Here is a 17,217-nt window from a genome sequence, read left to right as displayed (position 1 = left end):
ATAATATATATTATATATAAGTAATCTACAAAACCATAGATGTTTGTTTCATATTATTATATATTGTTTTACATATCAGATAACTATATAATACAATATAATTATATAAGCTATAGGTATTAACGGAATGTATAACATGTACAGCATATATACATATATAGTCATAGAAATTTGTCAGAGAGGGGCGCCTGAGTGGCTCAGTCAGTTAAGTGTCTGCCTTCGGTTCAGGTCATTATCCGGGGGTCCTGGGATCCAGCCCCATATCTGTCTCCCTGCTCAGTGGGGAGGCTGCTTCTCCCTCTCCCTCTGCGCCTCCCTCTGCTCCTGCTTGTGCTTTCTCTCTCTCTCAATAAATAAAATCTTTTAAAAATTTGTTTAAATAAAAAAAGAAATTTATCAGAGAAACTGTTAACAGTGGTTACCCTTATTGAGGGAGTATAAATTTTACTCTAAATTTTATGCCCTTTGGGACACCTGGGTGGTTCAGCCGGTTGGCCTTCTGCTTGGGTCATGATCTTGAGGTCCTGGGATTGAAGCCCATGTCAGGCTCCCTGCTCAGCAGCAAGTCTGCCTCTCCCTCTCCCTCTGCCCCTTCCCTCCACTCGTGCGAGTTCACTCGCTCTTTCAAATAAAATCTTCTAAAAAATTATTTAATAAATATATTATATACCCTTTCATACTATTTTTTTTATATTTGGGAGCTCTGTTATTAGGTGTGTATATGTTCATTATTGTTCTTGAAACTTTTATCAGTATATAATGTTCTTGTCTCTTATAAACTTTTTTAAATTTATTTAAATTTAATTAACATATAATGTATTATCTCTTTCAGGGGTACAGGACTGTGATTCATCAGTCTTATATAATACCCAGGTGCTCATTACAACACATACCCTCCCCAATGTCCATCATCTAGTTACCCCATCCCCCCCCCCTCCAGCAACCCTCAGTTTGTTTCCTATGATTAAGAGTCTCTTATGGTTTGTCTCCCTCTCTGGTTTCATCTTGTTTCATTTTTTTCCTGTCTTCCCCAATGATCTTCTGCCTTGTTTCTTAAATTCCACATATCAGTGGGATTATATGATAATTGTCTTTCTCTGATTGAGTTACTTCACTCAGCATAATACCCTTTAGTTCCATCCACATCGTTGCAAATGGCAAGATTTCATTTTTGATGGCTGAGTAATATTCCATTGTGTACATATACCAGACCTTCTTTATCCATTCATCAATCCCTTTTAAACTATTTTGTTAAACTATGTCTATATATTACCAATATAAACTTTCAAGTTCAATTTTTTAAAGAAATCTCAGTACTTTACTATGAGTTCAAGGGCAAAGTCTGGGTATGGCATTTTGTTTAAGTACACATCAGGCACTCAAAAAATGTTTATGGATGAATGGGGTAGCTGATGAACAGAAGAGTAAAGAGACATAGGCATTAACTAACATAACAATTAGCTTTGAAAGTATAAAGAAATTTCTGGAGTATGCAGAAAGCTGAGGCGGGTTTCTGGCTAGCTCTAGGGGTGGCGATACAGCAAAAGGCTGGTTGTGGTCTGAGAAATAGGAGCACTGACCTGGGCATGAGAAAATCCCCAGTTTGGTTACAAGCCTGCTCCCAACATCTTTCTGCTTCCAATCTCAACAATGAGGACCAGGATCTGTGACATCCACCCCTCCCCTTGAGAGGAACAATAGAGGTAGAAAAGGATTGCCTCCAGGTGGAAGAAGTGCAAGAAGGAAAGAGACAGAAAAGTGTTCTTGCAGATTTATTTATAATCTATCTGCTGCTTTTTGGCTTTTGCTCTACCACATATATACACATGCTCAAATACTCAAGAGAGCCCTGATGACTGGCCCAAACACAAAGATTACAGGCAATTGGTAGAAAGTAAGGAGCCCCACCAGTCTCCTCCTCTCCTATCCTGCCATCTGATGCAGCCATACTCAGGTGCCTGGGAAGAACAAATAAAACATGAAGAGGACCCCGAAAAAGAGCTTCAAAAAAGGGGCGCCTGGGTGGCTCAGTCGGTGAAGTGACCTAAACTCTTGATTTCGGCTCAGGTCATGATCTCAGGGTCCTGGGATGGAGCCCCATCTTGGACTCTATGCTCAGCGGGGAGTCTGCTTGAGATTCTCCCTCCCTCTGCCCCTCCCCCCTGCTCACATGCATGCTTTCTTTCTCTCAAATAAATTAAAAAAAAAAAAAAAAGAGCTTTTAGGAAGGTTCAGAGATCCCAGAGATCCCACAGCTGAAGAGCTGGCAAAGACCCCGGCCCAAGGTTTTCAGAGCAACTGGAAGATGCCCCAGCTTCCACCCCAGCTCTGCCATACAGAAGTCAATTACTTGTTGCATCAGCACTGTCAGAATCATCCTAGGGAAAGAACAAAAGACAAAAGCACCTGTAGAATTTGCAAAGCATGAACATTTGTGTTCACAAACTCTTCTCACTCCTTCCCGCTCTCCAAGATTTCTTTTGTAATTTTCTAAATCACACAACTTCCTGGTAGGGTAACACGGAAGGATTTATACTTTGGAAAAGATAATCAACCCCTGGTGCTCAATAAACAACAGTGTGTCAAGCATCACTTGGTTTCAGGATTTTAATTCACGCCACGGCTCCTTACAGCTGTAGAGACAGTTAAGGGGGCCAGGTCTGCTCTAGGATAGAGAAGTAAAGGGGAGATGGGAGGGAGGAGGGTCTTGCTCGGGTTTTCTACAGCCTGGAGAAGAACATTCGACCTCCTACGTCAGATTCAAATTTGGCTGACATGCACTGAGCACTACTGTGTGCTAGGGACCATGACAAGAGCTTTCTAGTATCTTATTTTTTCAGACTAAAAGGAAACCGAAGGGTTTAAGGGCAGGCTTTACTTACATCCAGGTCATCCATGCCAGGGGGAGGTCTCTTGGTGTTGACCTTCTTCAAAAGCTAGTGGAAAGAAGAAAGTAATTACAAGAGAAAAGAAGGGCAAGGGGAGAGCAAGCTGTATACAGATGGACCACAGAAGGGTCCCAGCCAGAAAAATGCCCCTAACACATCACTGGAACGAATTGAAGAAAAGTAAATCGATCCCCTTCATTTATTTTTATTTTTATTTCTTTTAAGATTTTATTTTTAAGTAACACCTGATGTGAAGCTCGAACTCACAGTCCTGAGATCAGAGTTCATGCACATTCCACTGACGGAGCCAGCCAGGAGCCCCGATCCCCTTTTTAAAAGGAAATCGACACACACAGAGCATCCTCCTTACTAATCCAGGTTAGGGTCTGTTAAGTGTTTTTGCAACTTGAATAAATAGTAGCTGAAATTCTAAAACCAAATAATGCATGGCAGGGTGCAACCTAATGGGAACTAGTAATTTGCTTTACGATGTGAATTTTTATACTGCCTAGTTTGAGCTTCCCGTGAAGTTGTGTGACTCAGGAAACACACACACAGAAAATAAAAGAAAGAACAAGAGTTAACAGAAGAGTTGGGAAAGGTTTTGCCAAACTTTCTCAAAATTCTGCAACTGGTGAGGGAAGGCATGTACACGGTTTCACTAGTACTCATTTCTCTCCTTCTACTAAATAAACATTGCACAGAACACGTAAAGAATACGAGCACCAATGAGGGGAGCTCATATATGTCTGTCTAGCCCTGATGACAGTCCTCCAGAGAAACGTGTGCAGGGAGACACAGGGAATGAGCAGGAGGGGCAGAAAATGGCATTACCTCTGCGTAATGTTCCACCTGAGCCAGCTCCACCTCTTCATCCCCTTCCCAGTCCCTCCAGTTATCAAAGTCCACAGACAACCACACTGGCTGCAAGAGGAAAGCGCAGAGCGTCACGGGGCAGGAAGCGCAGAAGTGCGCGGAAGAGCGTGGCCGTGTGCACAGGGGCATGCGTGGGGAAAAGAAGGTCAACGGGGGCGCAGTCTTCTCAAAAGCACCTCTTTGATGGATCCTTCTCCAGACTGCCATTATTATCATCCACAAAGATTTGCCAGGAACCTACTAAGCCCCAAGCACAATGCCAGGCATTGTAGGGGATAGAAAAGCATAGAAATTCGGCCCTCCAGAAGCTGACTGACTAGAGGGATAATATATCTGGAAAGATAACTGTGTCATAAAGTATCATGGGAGTCAACCAAGCAAGATAGACAAGCTGCATTCCCTGGAGTGGGGAGAAAACCCTTGGAGGCCTGTGTTCCAAGCTCCTACACTTAGACAGGAAAGAAGTTATTCACTCATGAATTTAACAGCTGTTTATTGAACACATACTATGGGCCAGACTCTGAGCTTGGCGTTGGGATTATTAAAATGTTTGATATGTAGTCCCAGCCATCACAAAGCAAGTAGGGAAAGGAAATCTAAATAAATCATTATAATACAGTGTGGAAAGTGTAGTGGTGGCTTACACAGGGAATATTATAGCTCCCAGAAAGGAGCTAGAGGAACCCAGGCTTTTCAGAGTAGCAGAGACTTAAAGGATGAGCAAGGGTTGGGTGAGCACAGGTAGCCATGATGGAGGCTTTCCAGGAAGAAGGCACAGCTTGAGCAAAGGTAAATTAGTGAGAAATAGCCTGGTGTGTGTCAAAGAGCTGCAGGCCATTTGCTGTGGCTGGAATGTGAAGTTTAAGGCAGACACTGATGGGGTGTAATGCTAAAGAAGGGAAGAGTAGCCGGGTCATGAGTTTATATGTCATGCTATGGTGCTTGGATTTCAACCGAAAGGGTGGGAAGTGACAAGCTCAAATCCCTAGAAGAGCTGGGGAACTAATGAAAAGGATTAAAGTGTGCTGGTCCACATGCTCCGTTTACAGCTCCATCTCTAGGCGCTTGGGAATTTCTTTCTTTATTTTTTAAGTAATCTCTGTACATGGGGCTTCTTGAACTCACAGCCCTGAGATCAAGAGTCGAAAGTTCTACCAACTAAGCCAGTCAGGCGTCCCTAGCATTTGGGGATTTAGACCAGTGTGATCAGGGTCTCCATTTCCGAAGAAAAGTTGATAATCTCGAGTTTTATGTGAAATCTGCACATTTTTATAGGTCATCAACTAAACAAAACTAAATGTCAATAACCAATCAAAATAATCTGTAAATACTGTGAAACTACAAAAACAAATTCGAGAGCCAGACCAGTCAGGAGATAGCTGATTTTCAACTTTTAGCGGGGAAGAAGCCACTTCTTAGGTAGAAAAATAACAGGGTCAAATGTGTGTTTTAGACAGACCATGCTGGAAGCCATGCGAAGGATGGCCTGAGAGTGAGGCTGAAAATATGCAATAAACCTCACCCAGTGATGGATGAGGCCTGAATTAGGAAAAGATGAAGTAACAGATTCAAGCATATTTAGGAAGTCAAATAGGACTTTGTGAGTGATTGAATGTTGGTGGGAAAGGAGCCAAGGGTGATTTCCTGACTTATGTCCCCAGGTGCAGAGACAGCACAGGAGAAAGAGCAGGCCATTCCCCACACACCTACCTTGATATCTTCTTTGGTGAGTCGGGGCCAGGCCACCTTCTCCTTCCATTTCCTCACAAAGCAAGTAATGGAGCGACCAGAGCGCTTATCCTGAGAGTCCTGCCAGATAGAGAGCCTCATCCTTAGGATGTGAGGTTTAGAATGAATCTCCAATTTTCCAAACAGCCTTTCCACCCAGACCTTACTGTCCCACCCCACAATTACCTTGGAGTTCACCTTAGCATAGAATTCAATCTCATTGTACAACTCCACTCCATCGGCATTCTTGCAGCTGAGGAGACAATGGAGCTGAGGAAATGCGGGAGGCTGAGCATGTGGGCATTAAGAGAAGGGAAAGCTTCCTGGAAACCAGGACCTTCAGAGAGGAAGGCCATTACCTGAACACAATACGATGGTCTTCGATGAGCACATGGACATCGGTGCTGTCCTCAACACAGAACTCCATGAACACGTACTTGGGCCTGTCGTACCACAGGGTCCGGGCATGCTGCCTGCAGGGGAGTTGCGGTGGGGCTTCATCGGGGTGGGAGAAGGAAGACTGAGGGCATTTGGGAAAGGTGGAAGGAAGGGAAAATTGAGGGACGTTTTATGCTACAGCCCTGTCAAAGTGGAGCTAAATGAGACAGAAGGGGGTGAAAGCGGAGTGATAGGAGTGGGGGTGTGCGGTCAGGGTGAACCTGGGGAGAATTCAAAGTGCGAGAGTTGAGAGGGAGTTATGGAGAACATTCCCCACCACTCCAAAGTTACAGAGACCTGGAATCTGGAGTTTCCATAGGACCTCGCAGGACCCAGAGCGCCCAGAAAACGTGGGACGAGAAATCTCCAAGGAAAAGGGCGACCGGAAACACTCACCTTGCCATGGTGGCTCCCCGCTACCCGGTGGCGTTGGGACTGCGAGCCCGGCTATCTTTAGATCCTGGGGACGCCCCCAGCAGCTGCCTCTCCTTATATGGTTGGGGAAGGCTTTAGAGAAAGGGGGAACGTGGCCCTACAGCCAAGGGATCTGCACTCCGGAGAGACTCTGGAAGAGCGTAATCCCGGCAGCCCTTCACATCTCAGCGTCTCCAGAAATGTACAGGTTAGGAATAGACGACCCACCTGCGGGGAACCGGGACAAGGGCCCCACTAGATGCACACCGAATGACTTGTCCCTGGCTTCATTCATCCGCTTCTCCAACGCTTAGTGCGTCAGTGTCTGATTCACAAGAGGCGCTCAATAAAAAATTACTGGCCCGAATTAAATCCCCTGGGAAGGCCCGCCCCCGTGACGGAGGACTGTTTGGCGTATGAGCCCCGCCCACCCGCTCCTTCAGGTTTCCCGGACTGCGCGCCGTTGCCATGGCAGTGAGGGGGCGCGGCTGACGTGCGGCGGCGTTTCCGGGAAGATGGCGGCTGTCGAAACTGCTGCGGAGCCGGTAACGGTGGTGGCAGCTGTTGGTCCAAAGGCGAAGGACGAAGAGGAGGAGGAAGAGGAGTCGCTGCCCCCGTGCGAGGCGGTGCGCTGGGCCCCGGTGGGAGCAGTGGCGGAGGCCGGGCCTGGGACGGCCGCGTTCTCGGAAGAGGCGGCGGCCGAGGAGCCCGGCGCGGCTCCGGGGTCCCCTCCGGACTCGCCCGGCCGGACGCTGCGGCGTCTGCGGGCCGAGCGGCGGCGGCTGGACTCGGCGCTGCTCGCGCTGTCCTCGCACTTCGCGCAAGTGCAGTTCCGCCTGCGCCAGGTGGTGCGCGGGGCGCCCGCGGAGCAGCAGCGCCTCTTGCGCGAGCTCGAGGACTTCGCGTTCCGCGGCTGCCCGCACGTCCTGGGTTACGGGGGGCCTGAGGACCCCGCCAGCGACGATGTCGATGGGCTCTCAGGGGACCAGCCACGATTGCGGGGCGAGAACCAGGTGAGCAGCTGGGGCCGGGCCCCGAGGGACATGGGAATAAGGACTGGGTGGGTGACGATGCCGACGGGGACGGAGGTAGCAGTGGTGAGAAGCAGGCCGGTCTGGGTGAATACTGCGCGCGTCCGAGAAGAGGAGGTAAGACAGGTGTGCGAGTCCTGGGGGGCAGGAGGACAGAGAGGCCTGGGAACCTGATGGTGAGGGGTGCCCATCTATGGTGTGGGAAGAGATGCAGGTGTGGTGACGTGCGGGACAGAAGAGTGGTGAGCAGAGAGCATTCAGAGGGAAACAGCACAACCAACCAGAGCATTGCTGCTCCCGCTCACCTTCGCCGTTGCCTCATAATGCACCTAAGACCCAAGGCCATTTGCTGATAAGTACCCCGACCTGGGGTTGAGAACATTGGCTAATGAAGTGTGAGTGAATTGGAATCCATGGAAACTTAGATCTACTGCCTGTTCCTGCTTTCCTGGAATCTAGAGAACGTCTTTAATATTTAGACTTTTCTATGGGTGGGAGCTTTGGTGAACAGCAGGATCAGTTAGTAATTGAAAGAAACACAACTCATGATTATATGCATTTCCTAATGCTGGTATTTTAAACCTCCTTGCCCATCCTGCCTAATAACTAGATATTATAAATGAAGTCCCTTTACTAACTGTGACAAGATCCATTCAGTTAGCCTCCAGTGAGTAATAAGAGTCTGTGAGCCATGCCAAGAGAACATTTCCTTGCAGTCTTTGAATCTCTGGAAGTGCACAGCTGAAGAGACTTGCTGTCTTCTCCCCCTTTTCATTCTTCAAGTTACAATCCGTTTACGCCTTTCTTCCCACTTGAATTGGTTTTAAGCAAGAAGACTTATCAGTAGCAGATATTGACTTGCTTATTTTAGTCTGAAATGTTTCCAGTACAGTCCTGTGTTTACTGTTCCACCCTTCTCTCCACATACCCACAGCTTTTCCCCATTCTTTCTCCTTGGGCTGGCTAGACAGCTTCCTCCAGTCAGAGCTCATTATTTGGAATGTCTTGTTCTGTACCTGTTTCAGTTCCGTAGCCTACAGCAAATGTGTAATGAGAGCTTACCCTGGGCCAGACTTGGTGCTAGGCATTGAGGGTATAAAGTCAAGGCCTTTGCCCTAAAGGCGTTCATTGACTGGGGGACAGAATCCTCAAGAAAGAATTCCAATGGGACATGAGCTAGAGGAGAGGTGTGTACACAACACAGCAAGAAATGGTCAGCTTTGTCTAGGGAGATCTAGGAAACCCGAAGGCTAGTTAGGCCCTCCTACGGTAGGTTTCTAAGAAACCACAACACTCGGAAAGGTTTGGAGAGAAAGTATCCTGAGAAAAGGCTTGCTTTCATGTTGAGTAAAGCTAAAGCAAGAGGCTTGCTTTTAAAATAGGTTGAACAAAAAGTTAATTTGTTGTTTATCATTTATTCTCTCTCATATCTTCTGGAGGGCTTGGTAAGTACCATTTGAAGGTTAAGTTTAATATCCTATAGACTGCTGGTTTAAAATGCAGCCTTACACCTGCACGTGACGTGCTGGTTTTGTTTTGTTTTTGACACTCAAGAAAGTTAAGAAAGAACTGGTATTTGAGAAAACATTGGCAAGACTTTACCACCCTGAAGGGTTTTTAATCATTTAAATGCAGAAACGACCTGATGGCCAACAGTGGAGAAAGGAATCCCTGGTGGGGGAAACTTACCAGACTTTTTTTTTTTTTTTTTTTTTTTTTTTTTTTACATGGTTACCTTCCCACTCCTGTTATTGGCTTTTGAATTTTTTTTTCACTGCCCCAGGCACCTGCTTTAATGCTTTTGATTTTGCAGAAGTCTGTAATGCATTGGAGGGGTTTTGAACCTTAAGGAAACTGGTTATGAGTTATAAATCCTTTCTCTACACCCTTATCTCTAGATTCTCTTGCAAAATTTGGCTGCAGAAAGTGTTCAGGAGTTGATCTGTGGTAATTGGCTGTGGAGGATGGCATGTTTAGTTCCTGGGAGGCTGTCTTGGCTAAGATAAGTTGTCTCAATCCTAACTAGACTTTGAGGGGGGGAAGCTATCTTAACAAAAGGCTCTATTGTATTCTTATTCTATTTCCAGTAAGGGACAAACAGCTTCTTAAAGAAAACACGTTTAATAAATTGCCCTGGATGAAATCTCTATTCTCATTTTTGAACCTATCTTATGAATTCTGTATTTCATTGGGATTATTTGGAAACATTTTATGTTTCACTAGTCATTATTAGCTTGAGAGGATTCTTAATGTGCCTGGATTTTTCCTTCTCCTGTGAAATAGACCTAAGTATTTTCTTGTCTTAGAGTGAACAGGAAAAACGGGAACGTCTGGAAACCCAAAGGGAGAAGCAGAAGGAACTTATACTACAGCTCAAAACCCAGCTCGATGACCTGGAAACGTTTGCTTATCAAGAGGGCAATTACGACTCCCTGCCGCAGTCCGTGGTCTTGGAAAGACAGCGGGTAAGCAGATACTAGAGGCGCCTCCCCCCTTTCCGCCCCCCACCTAAGGTTACCTTGTCCCTTCCGGCATTCACAGGATGTTCTTTCTTAGCTTGTTCGCCCTTGGCCTTACTGAGAATCCCTTTGCTGGCCCAAATCAAAGAGAAGTGGGACACGTCTTTGTTCACACATGGAAACACAAGTTCCAGAGCTCTATAATATGATAATTGAGCTCTTTCTTTTTGGTGGTTATTAGTTATAATATATAATAATAATAGTAATTTTTCATTTGCTCATTAAAACAGTTCTACTTAGGCACATCCTACAATGTAAATTAGCTTTTTTCCCCACCACCAGCTGATAAATATTCCAGGAATCCAGACTGGCTTTAATGCCGTATTTATTTAAGCAGTGCCCGGGTAGACAGGTAGACCTGCTGGCACAAATACAGCTACCGTCTCCCCAACAAACACGTTTGTCCCTCACTGTGATGTGGCTGTTTCTCTGGCTGGGCTGTAGTTACATTATCTGGGTTTCAGACTGTTCCAGATCTTGTCACTCGGGTATTTTGACTGTAACACACTTGGATGTTTAGTAGAGATTTTTGTTTAGTTGCTAGAGTAGGGCAAGAAGGGAGGAGGAGGACTAGACACTAAAGGAAGTCAGTGTCTATTGTCTTGGAGGCCTTGGGGGAAGCTAACTCTGAGGCTTCTTGGCTCATCAGCCACTTTGGATTATTCACACTGTTGTTCTTCTGAAAGTTGCCTGGCCTGGTAGAAAATCTGCCGTTGACAGGAGCCATTTCTGTCCGAGAGGACCCAAGGGCCCTTGTCACTTAGGAGAAGTAGCTCTGTGCTCTCACCTTGCTCAGCAGTTACATCGTTTTCTCTCACAAGTCTGGGCGTTCTGTCTGTCTGATTTAAAAGGTAGGAAGCTTACGAGCAAATATTCTCCTTCCTAACCCTTTCCCTGAAAATGCTAAAGGCTTTGCTCATTGCTTGTGGTCTTGATAGGTGATCATAGATGAATTAATAAAGAAACTGGACATGAATCTGAACGAGGACATCAGTTCACTGTCCACCGAGGAGCTCCGGCAGCGTGTGGATGCCGCTGTGGCTCAGATCGTCAACCCAGCCCGAGTGAAAGAACAGTTGGTTGAGCAGTTGAAAACTCAGATCCGAGACCTCGAGATGTTCATCAACTTCATCCAAGGTCAGGGGAGGGGAGGGGAAGAGAAGGGTGGACAGAGATCATAATAATTATATGTAGGGGCGCCTGGGTGGCTCAGTCGGTTAAGAGTCTGCCTTCGGCTCAGGTCATGATCCCAGGGTCCTGGGATCAAGTGCCCGCATCGAACTCTCTGCTCAGCGGGGAGTCTGCTTCTCCCTCTCCCCCTCCCTCTCCCTCTGTGTGTGCACACGCTCTCTCCCTCTCTCGCTCTCAAATAAATAAAATCTTTAAAAATAATTATTATTATATGTGATCCGAGTACTGGTACTTTTAGGTTTCTTGATATACTGTGTAGGAAGTTTGATCACTCAGTAAAGTAGCCAGCATGGTAGAATGGAAAGAACAGGGATTTTATTTTATGTTTTTAAAGATTTTATTTTATTTTATTATTTTTTTTAAAGATTATTTATTTATTTATTTGACAGAGACAGAGTCAGCCAGCGAGAGAGGGAACACAAGCAGGGGGAGTGGGAGAGGAAGAAGCAGGCTCATAGCAGAGGAGCCTGATGTGGGGCTCGATCCCACAACGCCGGGATCACGCCCTGAGCCGAAGGCAGACGCTTAACCGCTGTGCCACCCAGGCGCCCCTAAAGATTTTATTTTTAAGTAATCTCTACACCCATTGTGGGGCTCGAACTCACAACTCCAAGATCAAGAGTCACATGCTCTGCCGACCGAGCCAGGCAGGCACCCCAAAAACATGGATTTTTTTTTTTTTTAAGATTTTATTTATTTATTCGACAGGGAGAGAACATAAGCAGGGGGTGTAGCAGGCAGAGGGAGAGGGAGAAGCAGGCCCCCTGTGGAGCAGGGAGCCGATGCGGGGTCCGATCCCAGGATCCCAGTATCGTGACCTGGGCCGAAGGCAGACGCTTCACCGACAGAGCCACCCAGTCGCCCCAAAAACATGGATTTTAGAGCCATCTAGTTCAGATCCCAGTTCTGCCACTTCCTGGCCTCGGGTCCTTGGGCAAGTTCCTAACTTCTTTAGCGCCATCGTCCTCACCCGTGAAGGATGATTCATGCTTCCCTCATGCAGCAAATATGTATTGAGCCAGTCACTGTTCCACACAAATAAGATATTTGTAAAAGTCTTATCATGTGTTAGGCGCTAGGAAATACTCTCTTTCCTCCTCTTTGTAACTGCTGGCTGCAGATGAAGTGGGAAGCCCGTTGCAGGCGGACAGCGCGCACTGCGAGTGCAAGGCCGCTGGGAAGACCGGCAGTGGCCCCACCAGCACGGGCAGCGGCAGACTGCCTCCCGGCAACAGCAAGAGTAAGTACAGCTTCCAGAACAGGCCAGTCTAGAGAGAGAAGAAGTAGATTAGTGGTTGCCTAGGGCTTACGGGGTTGGGGAGAATGGGAATGGGAAATGCTAACAGTACAAGGTTTCTTTTTGGGATGATGGGTGCAGAACTCGTAAATGTACTAAAAGTCACTGACTTATACACTTAAATGGGTGATTTGTATGGTATGTGATTTATATCTCAATATAGCTACTATGAGCCCACGACAGTGCAGTCCAGCAACCCCCTGGGTGGCTCGTGGCTTCACGTGGGACCCATACTGTAGCTCAGAAGCAAGACTAGACCTCAGCTCGTGACTCTGTGCCATTGTGGCCCTAACTGATGAGCCATTGCATTTTCTAAACAGCGAAGGCAGAAGACGTGAAGAAGGTTCAGGAGACGGGGCTGCACCTCATGCGGCGTGCGCTGGCAGTGCTCCAGATCTTTGCCGTTAGCCAATTCGGTTGCGCCACAGGCCAGATCCCACAAACCCTGTGGCAGAGGGGCCAGGCTGACAGGGACTACTCCCCCCTGCTGAAAAGGCTGGAGATCTCAGTAGACAGAGTGAAACAGCTAGCCTTGAGGCAGCAGCCGCACGACCACGTCATCACCTCTGCCAACCTCCAGGACCTCTCCCTGGGAGGCAAGGACGAGCTGACCACGGCTGTGCGGAAGGAGCTGACGGTGGCCGTCAGGGACCTGCTGGCGCATGGCCTCTACGCCTCCTCGCCAGGGATGAGCCTGGTCATGGCCCCCATCGCTTGTTTGCTGCCAGCCTTCTCCTCGGCCCCCGAGGCCATGCACCCGTGGGAGCTCTTTGTAAAGTACTACCATGCTAAGAACGGCCGTGCTTATGTGGAATCCCCCGCCCGGAAGCTCTCCCAGTCCTTCGCCCTGCCGGTCACGGGAGGCACCGTGGTGACCCCCAAGCAGAGCCTTCTGACGGCCATCCACGTGGTGCTGACGGAGCACGACCCTTTTAAACGCAGCGCGGACTCCGAGTTGAAGGCCTTGGTGTGCATGGCACTGAACGAGCAGCGTCTTGTGTCCTGGGTGAACCTGATCTGCAAGTCGGGGTCACTCATCGAGCCCCACTACCAGCCCTGGAGCTACATGGCACACACCGGCTTTGAGAGCGCCCTCACCCTGCTCAGTCGCCTCAGCAGCCTCAAGTTCAGCCTTCCCGTGGACCTGGCCGTGCGCCAGCTCAAGAACATCAAAGATGCCTTTTGACCAGAGTTGCCCGGGCCCTACACCAGCACCTTCTTCTGTCGAGTAGGGGTAGATGGTTAGTCTTCTAGGACAGAAAGCGAGAGGAGGAGGAGGGGTTAAAGACGGTCTCCCTAGCCAAGTGACTGCACAGTCTGTTTTCCCCGCCAGCGTAGCATCTCAGAGATGCTGGGGACCCTCCCGTTCAGAGGTTCTGCCCCGGTGTATAACCCGTGGGCACGGATATTTGAGCCTGTGTAAAAGAAATCAGCCAGGGCACACAGTGAATGGACCGCCTCATCGTGCCACATCTGCTTTTTCCCAAATCCAGGTTGCTCTGACCTTTTTAGGGTGGTGCGTGACATGAGGGAGTTGTTGGTCCCGGAAGACCTTCAACGTGAGGCTCCTGTCCGTCAAGCTGCGAGCCATGTTCCTTCACTTCCCAAAGGTTCACGAGTCGCCAGGCCAGAATTTAAATTCCTTTATGAATACTGACACCCCTTCCTTCCTGACCCCCAGGTCAGGAGACGCCGTGTATGTTCCCCAGTTGCCTCTCAAACTAGGAATGGGGATATGTGAGCACAGCATTTCTGAGGGAGTTCACCGAAAGTTGATTTCAATGTGGGCCCTTTTTTGTGGGTAAGCCCCTGAAATCTGTTCCTGACAAGGTGGCCCTCTCCTCACGGCTCAGACAGTGGTCTTTTGGATTTAGAGCTGGTTATTTACGGGGAATGGCAACCATTGTCTGGTACCATGTCCTCTGGCAAATAACCCTTCCTGTGCACACCTCCCAGCAAGGCACTGACACGATCTTTTTGGAAGTCAATCCGCCAGAGGTATACTCCCCGAGAGAACCCTTGCCACCCAAGCCAAGTGCGAATGGGAATACGCTTTAGCGATCAGCAGCAACTCCTCCCAGGGTTGGGATTCCACCTGTGCTGGAGGCTGGATGATGGAGGGGGTCTGATCACACAGCAGGGACTAGAGCAGATCACCTGACAGAAAAGGGACTGAGCATTTCCTTGTAAAACCGACTCTAGAGTGATCCTATTCGGTTTTCAGTATTTTAGCCTTTTGAGTTCATATTTATCATTCAGCTTGCATACTGCTTCCAGACTGACCAAAGATGGGCAAAGTGTATCACTTTCTGGAAAGCCAAATGGGATCTCAATACCGCCGATTCAGCATTGTTTCATGTATTAAATCGCCAGCTGCACTTTGTGTCTGCACTAGTATGTAGTGCATTTTAACTTAATTTTTTTCAGCAACATATTATTTAAGATGTATTATTGACAATTCATTAGAATTAGTCCTTCCGTGTGAAACAGGATAAGTGTAAAATGTGGAAAATGATAAATCTGTGATTGCTAATAAAATCATAGTATTTTATGTAGCTTCTCTACAAAGACCTTAGAGACTCTTGGCTTTGGTTTATAAGTCTGTCCGTGCGTTATGAGCCCATCTGATCCAGATCAGTATTTCCTTGAGCAATGTCTGGCTCTTGGCCTTTCTGCCTCTTCTTGGCCCCCCACCCTGGGTCAGCTTGGCTTTGGTGGTGTTTTCTTTCCCCCGGACATCATCCCCCCATCTCACCCCGGCCTATGGCCCCATTCCCACAGCACACCTCCCCATACGTGCCACTTTGAGAGCTGGCACTTTTTTTTTTAAGGAGGGAGAGCACACGGGGGAGAGGCAGAGGGAGAGGGAAAGAGTGGCTCCAGCAGACTCCACACTGAGCACAGAGCCTGACGGGGCTCTGAGATCACGACCCAGGCCGAAACCAAGAGTCAGACACCCAACCGACTGCATGACCCAGGCGCCCCTGGAGCGGGCACTTTTAAATCCATTTGTCTAGATAGCATGTAGGGTGGATGGTAACTGGTAAAGCTACACCACACAGCCCTGGATCACCCCAGGATTACCTTTTTCTAATCCTCACAAAGACTAATTTGTAACAAGGTTTTGTGTTAGGATCACAGGAAGCATTTTTAAGTCATCCTAATTTTTTAAAAAAAATTTGAGAGAGCACGAGTTAGGGGGAGGGGCAGAGGGCCAGAAGCAGACTCCCCCCGCCGCCAGCCTCATCCCCAAATGGGGAGCCCTACATGGGGCTTGATCTCAAGACCTGAGATCATGACCTGAGCCGAAACCAAGAGTCGGATGCTTAAGTGAATGAGCCACCCAGGCTCCCCATAAGTCATCCTAATTTAATTCTCACTACTTGTAAGGCAGGACAATATCTTCCCGATTTTATAGCTGAGTATATTGAAGTCAAACATTTTGTCCAAAAACAAAACGAAAAAAAACCCAAAAAACAAAAAACATTTTGTTCAGGTTTCTGTGATGGAAGAGCTGAGATTTTGAACTCAAGTTGCCTGAATCCAGATCCAATCCTATCATGTTATCTCACTGTATCATGCTGCTTCCAGATCTTTTGCTCCTCTCTCTCCTTTATCCACCACCTCACTCCACCATCACTTTGGGGAAGAGAAGGTATTTCCCACATACCCACCAGAAATTGCTGCTGCCAAGGGACTAGGCCACAAAGAGATGGGCAGACACCACTGCTCTACCAAGTTCTTCACGAAACATAAAGACAATGTGTAGAAACGCAGACAATCCCGCCAGCATCCCATAGTCATAGCTGGTAGTCATTGATATCCACATTATTAAGTCAGAGTTCTGTCCTTGGCTTGGGGTGAGGCACACAGGACAGGGGAGGAGAGAAGGAAACAGTCAGCCTAGGTCTAAGCATATGCAAGAACAGAATGAAAAAGAGCCATGGATGTGTATCCATACAGGGCAGCCTCCACTGTTAGAAAAGTATGATCTGCAAAGCTTTCTTAAAGATTTCTAAGATGGGGGCACCTGGCTGGCTCAGTTGGTAGACCATGTGATTCTTGATCTCAGGGTTATAAATTCAAGCCCCACATTGGGTGCAGAGATTACTTAAAATCTTAAAAAAAAAAAAAAAAGTTTCCTAAGGTGTTCTGCATTCATTCATTCTTGAATGACTGCCAGTTGCCTGGGCCAGGCTAGATACTGAGAAAAGAGATAAATAAAACAAAACATATCCCCTGCCCTCAAGGAAGACACAGTCTAAGGAGATACCAAACCAACTGGAGATTTTGTGTAGCTTGTTAAAAATTGCTGGGTCCCATCCCAGAGATTTTTTATTCAGTAGCTCTGGGGTGAGGCCCAAAAATTTGCAATCCTAACAAGTTTCCAGGTTATGCTTATGCTGATGCAGCTGGTCTGGGGACCACACTTCGAGAACCACTGATCCAAACCAAATATGTACTTTTTAAAATTTTTTTTATTTATTTATCTGAGAAAGAGTGAGTGCTCAAGCATGGGGGGAGGGGCAGAGGGAGAGGGAGAAAGAAACCCAAGCAGACTCCACGGTGATGCAGGGTTCGATCTCACGACCCCAACATTATGACCGGACGCCCAACTGACTCAGCCACCCAGGCGCCCCCAAACCAAATATGTTCTATAATAAAGATGACTATGGATTGGATTGCTGTGGGAGCACAGATTGATTCTGTCCAGGAGAACTCTGGAGTGGATTTGGATAGGATTTTTGCCTGGCTACAGTGGAGGAGAATAAAGACACATGGAACACCTGAGTAGAGGGTGCAGAGAAGTGAGGAAATTAGGCCGCAGGAAAGGA

The 17,217-nt window shown here is 47.4% G+C and overlaps 2 protein-coding genes across 7 annotated transcripts; one reads left to right on the top strand and one right to left on the bottom strand.

Annotated features, from left to right (window-relative positions):
- Positions 1–1,759: 1,759 nt before the first annotated feature.
- On the bottom strand, positions 1,760–6,732 carry PTGES3L (prostaglandin E synthase 3 like). 6 transcript variants are annotated; one of them, XM_026512742.4, is made up of 8 exons: positions 6,327–6,566; positions 5,852–5,965; positions 5,679–5,745; positions 5,475–5,573; positions 3,723–3,812; positions 2,883–2,936; positions 2,351–2,378; positions 1,760–1,958 (listed from the first exon to the last, which is right to left on the bottom strand). In XM_026512742.4, exons 1-8 carry the CDS (start codon positions 6,332–6,334, stop codon positions 1,951–1,953), a joined length of 468 nt encoding a protein of 155 aa, XP_026368527.1. In that variant the 5' UTR covers positions 6,335–6,566; the 3' UTR covers positions 1,760–1,950. The 6 variants fall into 6 exon arrangements, with proteins under 6 accessions (XP_026368527.1, XP_057173874.1, XP_044245159.1 ...); XM_057317891.1 differs by lacking the exon at positions 6,327–6,566 and adding an exon at positions 6,573–6,732 and having other exon boundaries at positions 1,760–2,378; XM_044389224.3 differs by having other exon boundaries at positions 1,760–2,378; positions 5,852–6,012.
- Positions 6,733–6,759: 27 nt separating this feature from the next.
- Positions 6,760–14,955, top strand: RUNDC1 (RUN domain containing 1). The gene is made up of 5 exons (XM_026512739.4): positions 6,760–7,357; positions 9,682–9,840; positions 10,833–11,031; positions 12,206–12,325; positions 12,703–14,955. The coding sequence occupies exons 1-5, from the start codon at positions 6,761–6,763 to the stop codon at positions 13,566–13,568; spliced, it is 1,941 nt and encodes a 646-aa protein (XP_026368524.4). The 5' UTR covers position 6,760; the 3' UTR covers positions 13,569–14,955.
- Positions 14,956–17,217: the final 2,262 nt, after the last annotated feature.

The sequence above is a fragment of the Ursus arctos genome, unplaced genomic scaffold, assembly GCF_023065955.2.
Source record: "Ursus arctos isolate Adak ecotype North America unplaced genomic scaffold, UrsArc2.0 scaffold_24, whole genome shotgun sequence".
In the NCBI taxonomy this organism is placed as follows: domain Eukaryota; kingdom Metazoa; phylum Chordata; class Mammalia; order Carnivora; family Ursidae; genus Ursus; species Ursus arctos.
This window is presented reverse-complemented; position numbering and strand designations above follow the sequence as displayed.

Excerpts from the sequence above, each read along its gene's own strand:
- RUNDC1 (XM_026512739.4), top strand. The coding sequence starts at position 6,761 with ATGAGCCCCGCCCACCCGCTCCTTCAGGTTTCCCGGACTGCGCGCCGT. Across the intron at positions 9,841-10,832 it reads TGGTCTTGGAAAGACAGCGG|GTGATCATAGATGAATTAAT; the intron begins GTAAGCAGATAC and ends TGGTCTTGATAG. Across the intron at positions 12,326-12,702 it reads GCCTCCCGGCAACAGCAAGA|CGAAGGCAGAAGACGTGAAG; the intron begins GTAAGTACAGCT and ends TTTTCTAAACAG.
- PTGES3L (XM_026512741.4), bottom strand. Across the intron at positions 5,574-5,678 it reads ATGCTAAGGTGAACTCCAAG|GACTCTCAGGATAAGCGCTC; the intron begins GTAATTGTGGGG and ends TCTATCTGGCAG. Across the intron at positions 3,813-5,474 it reads TCACCAAAGAAGATATCAAG|CCAGTGTGGTTGTCTGTGGA; the intron begins GTAGGTGTGTGG and ends TTCCTCTTGCAG.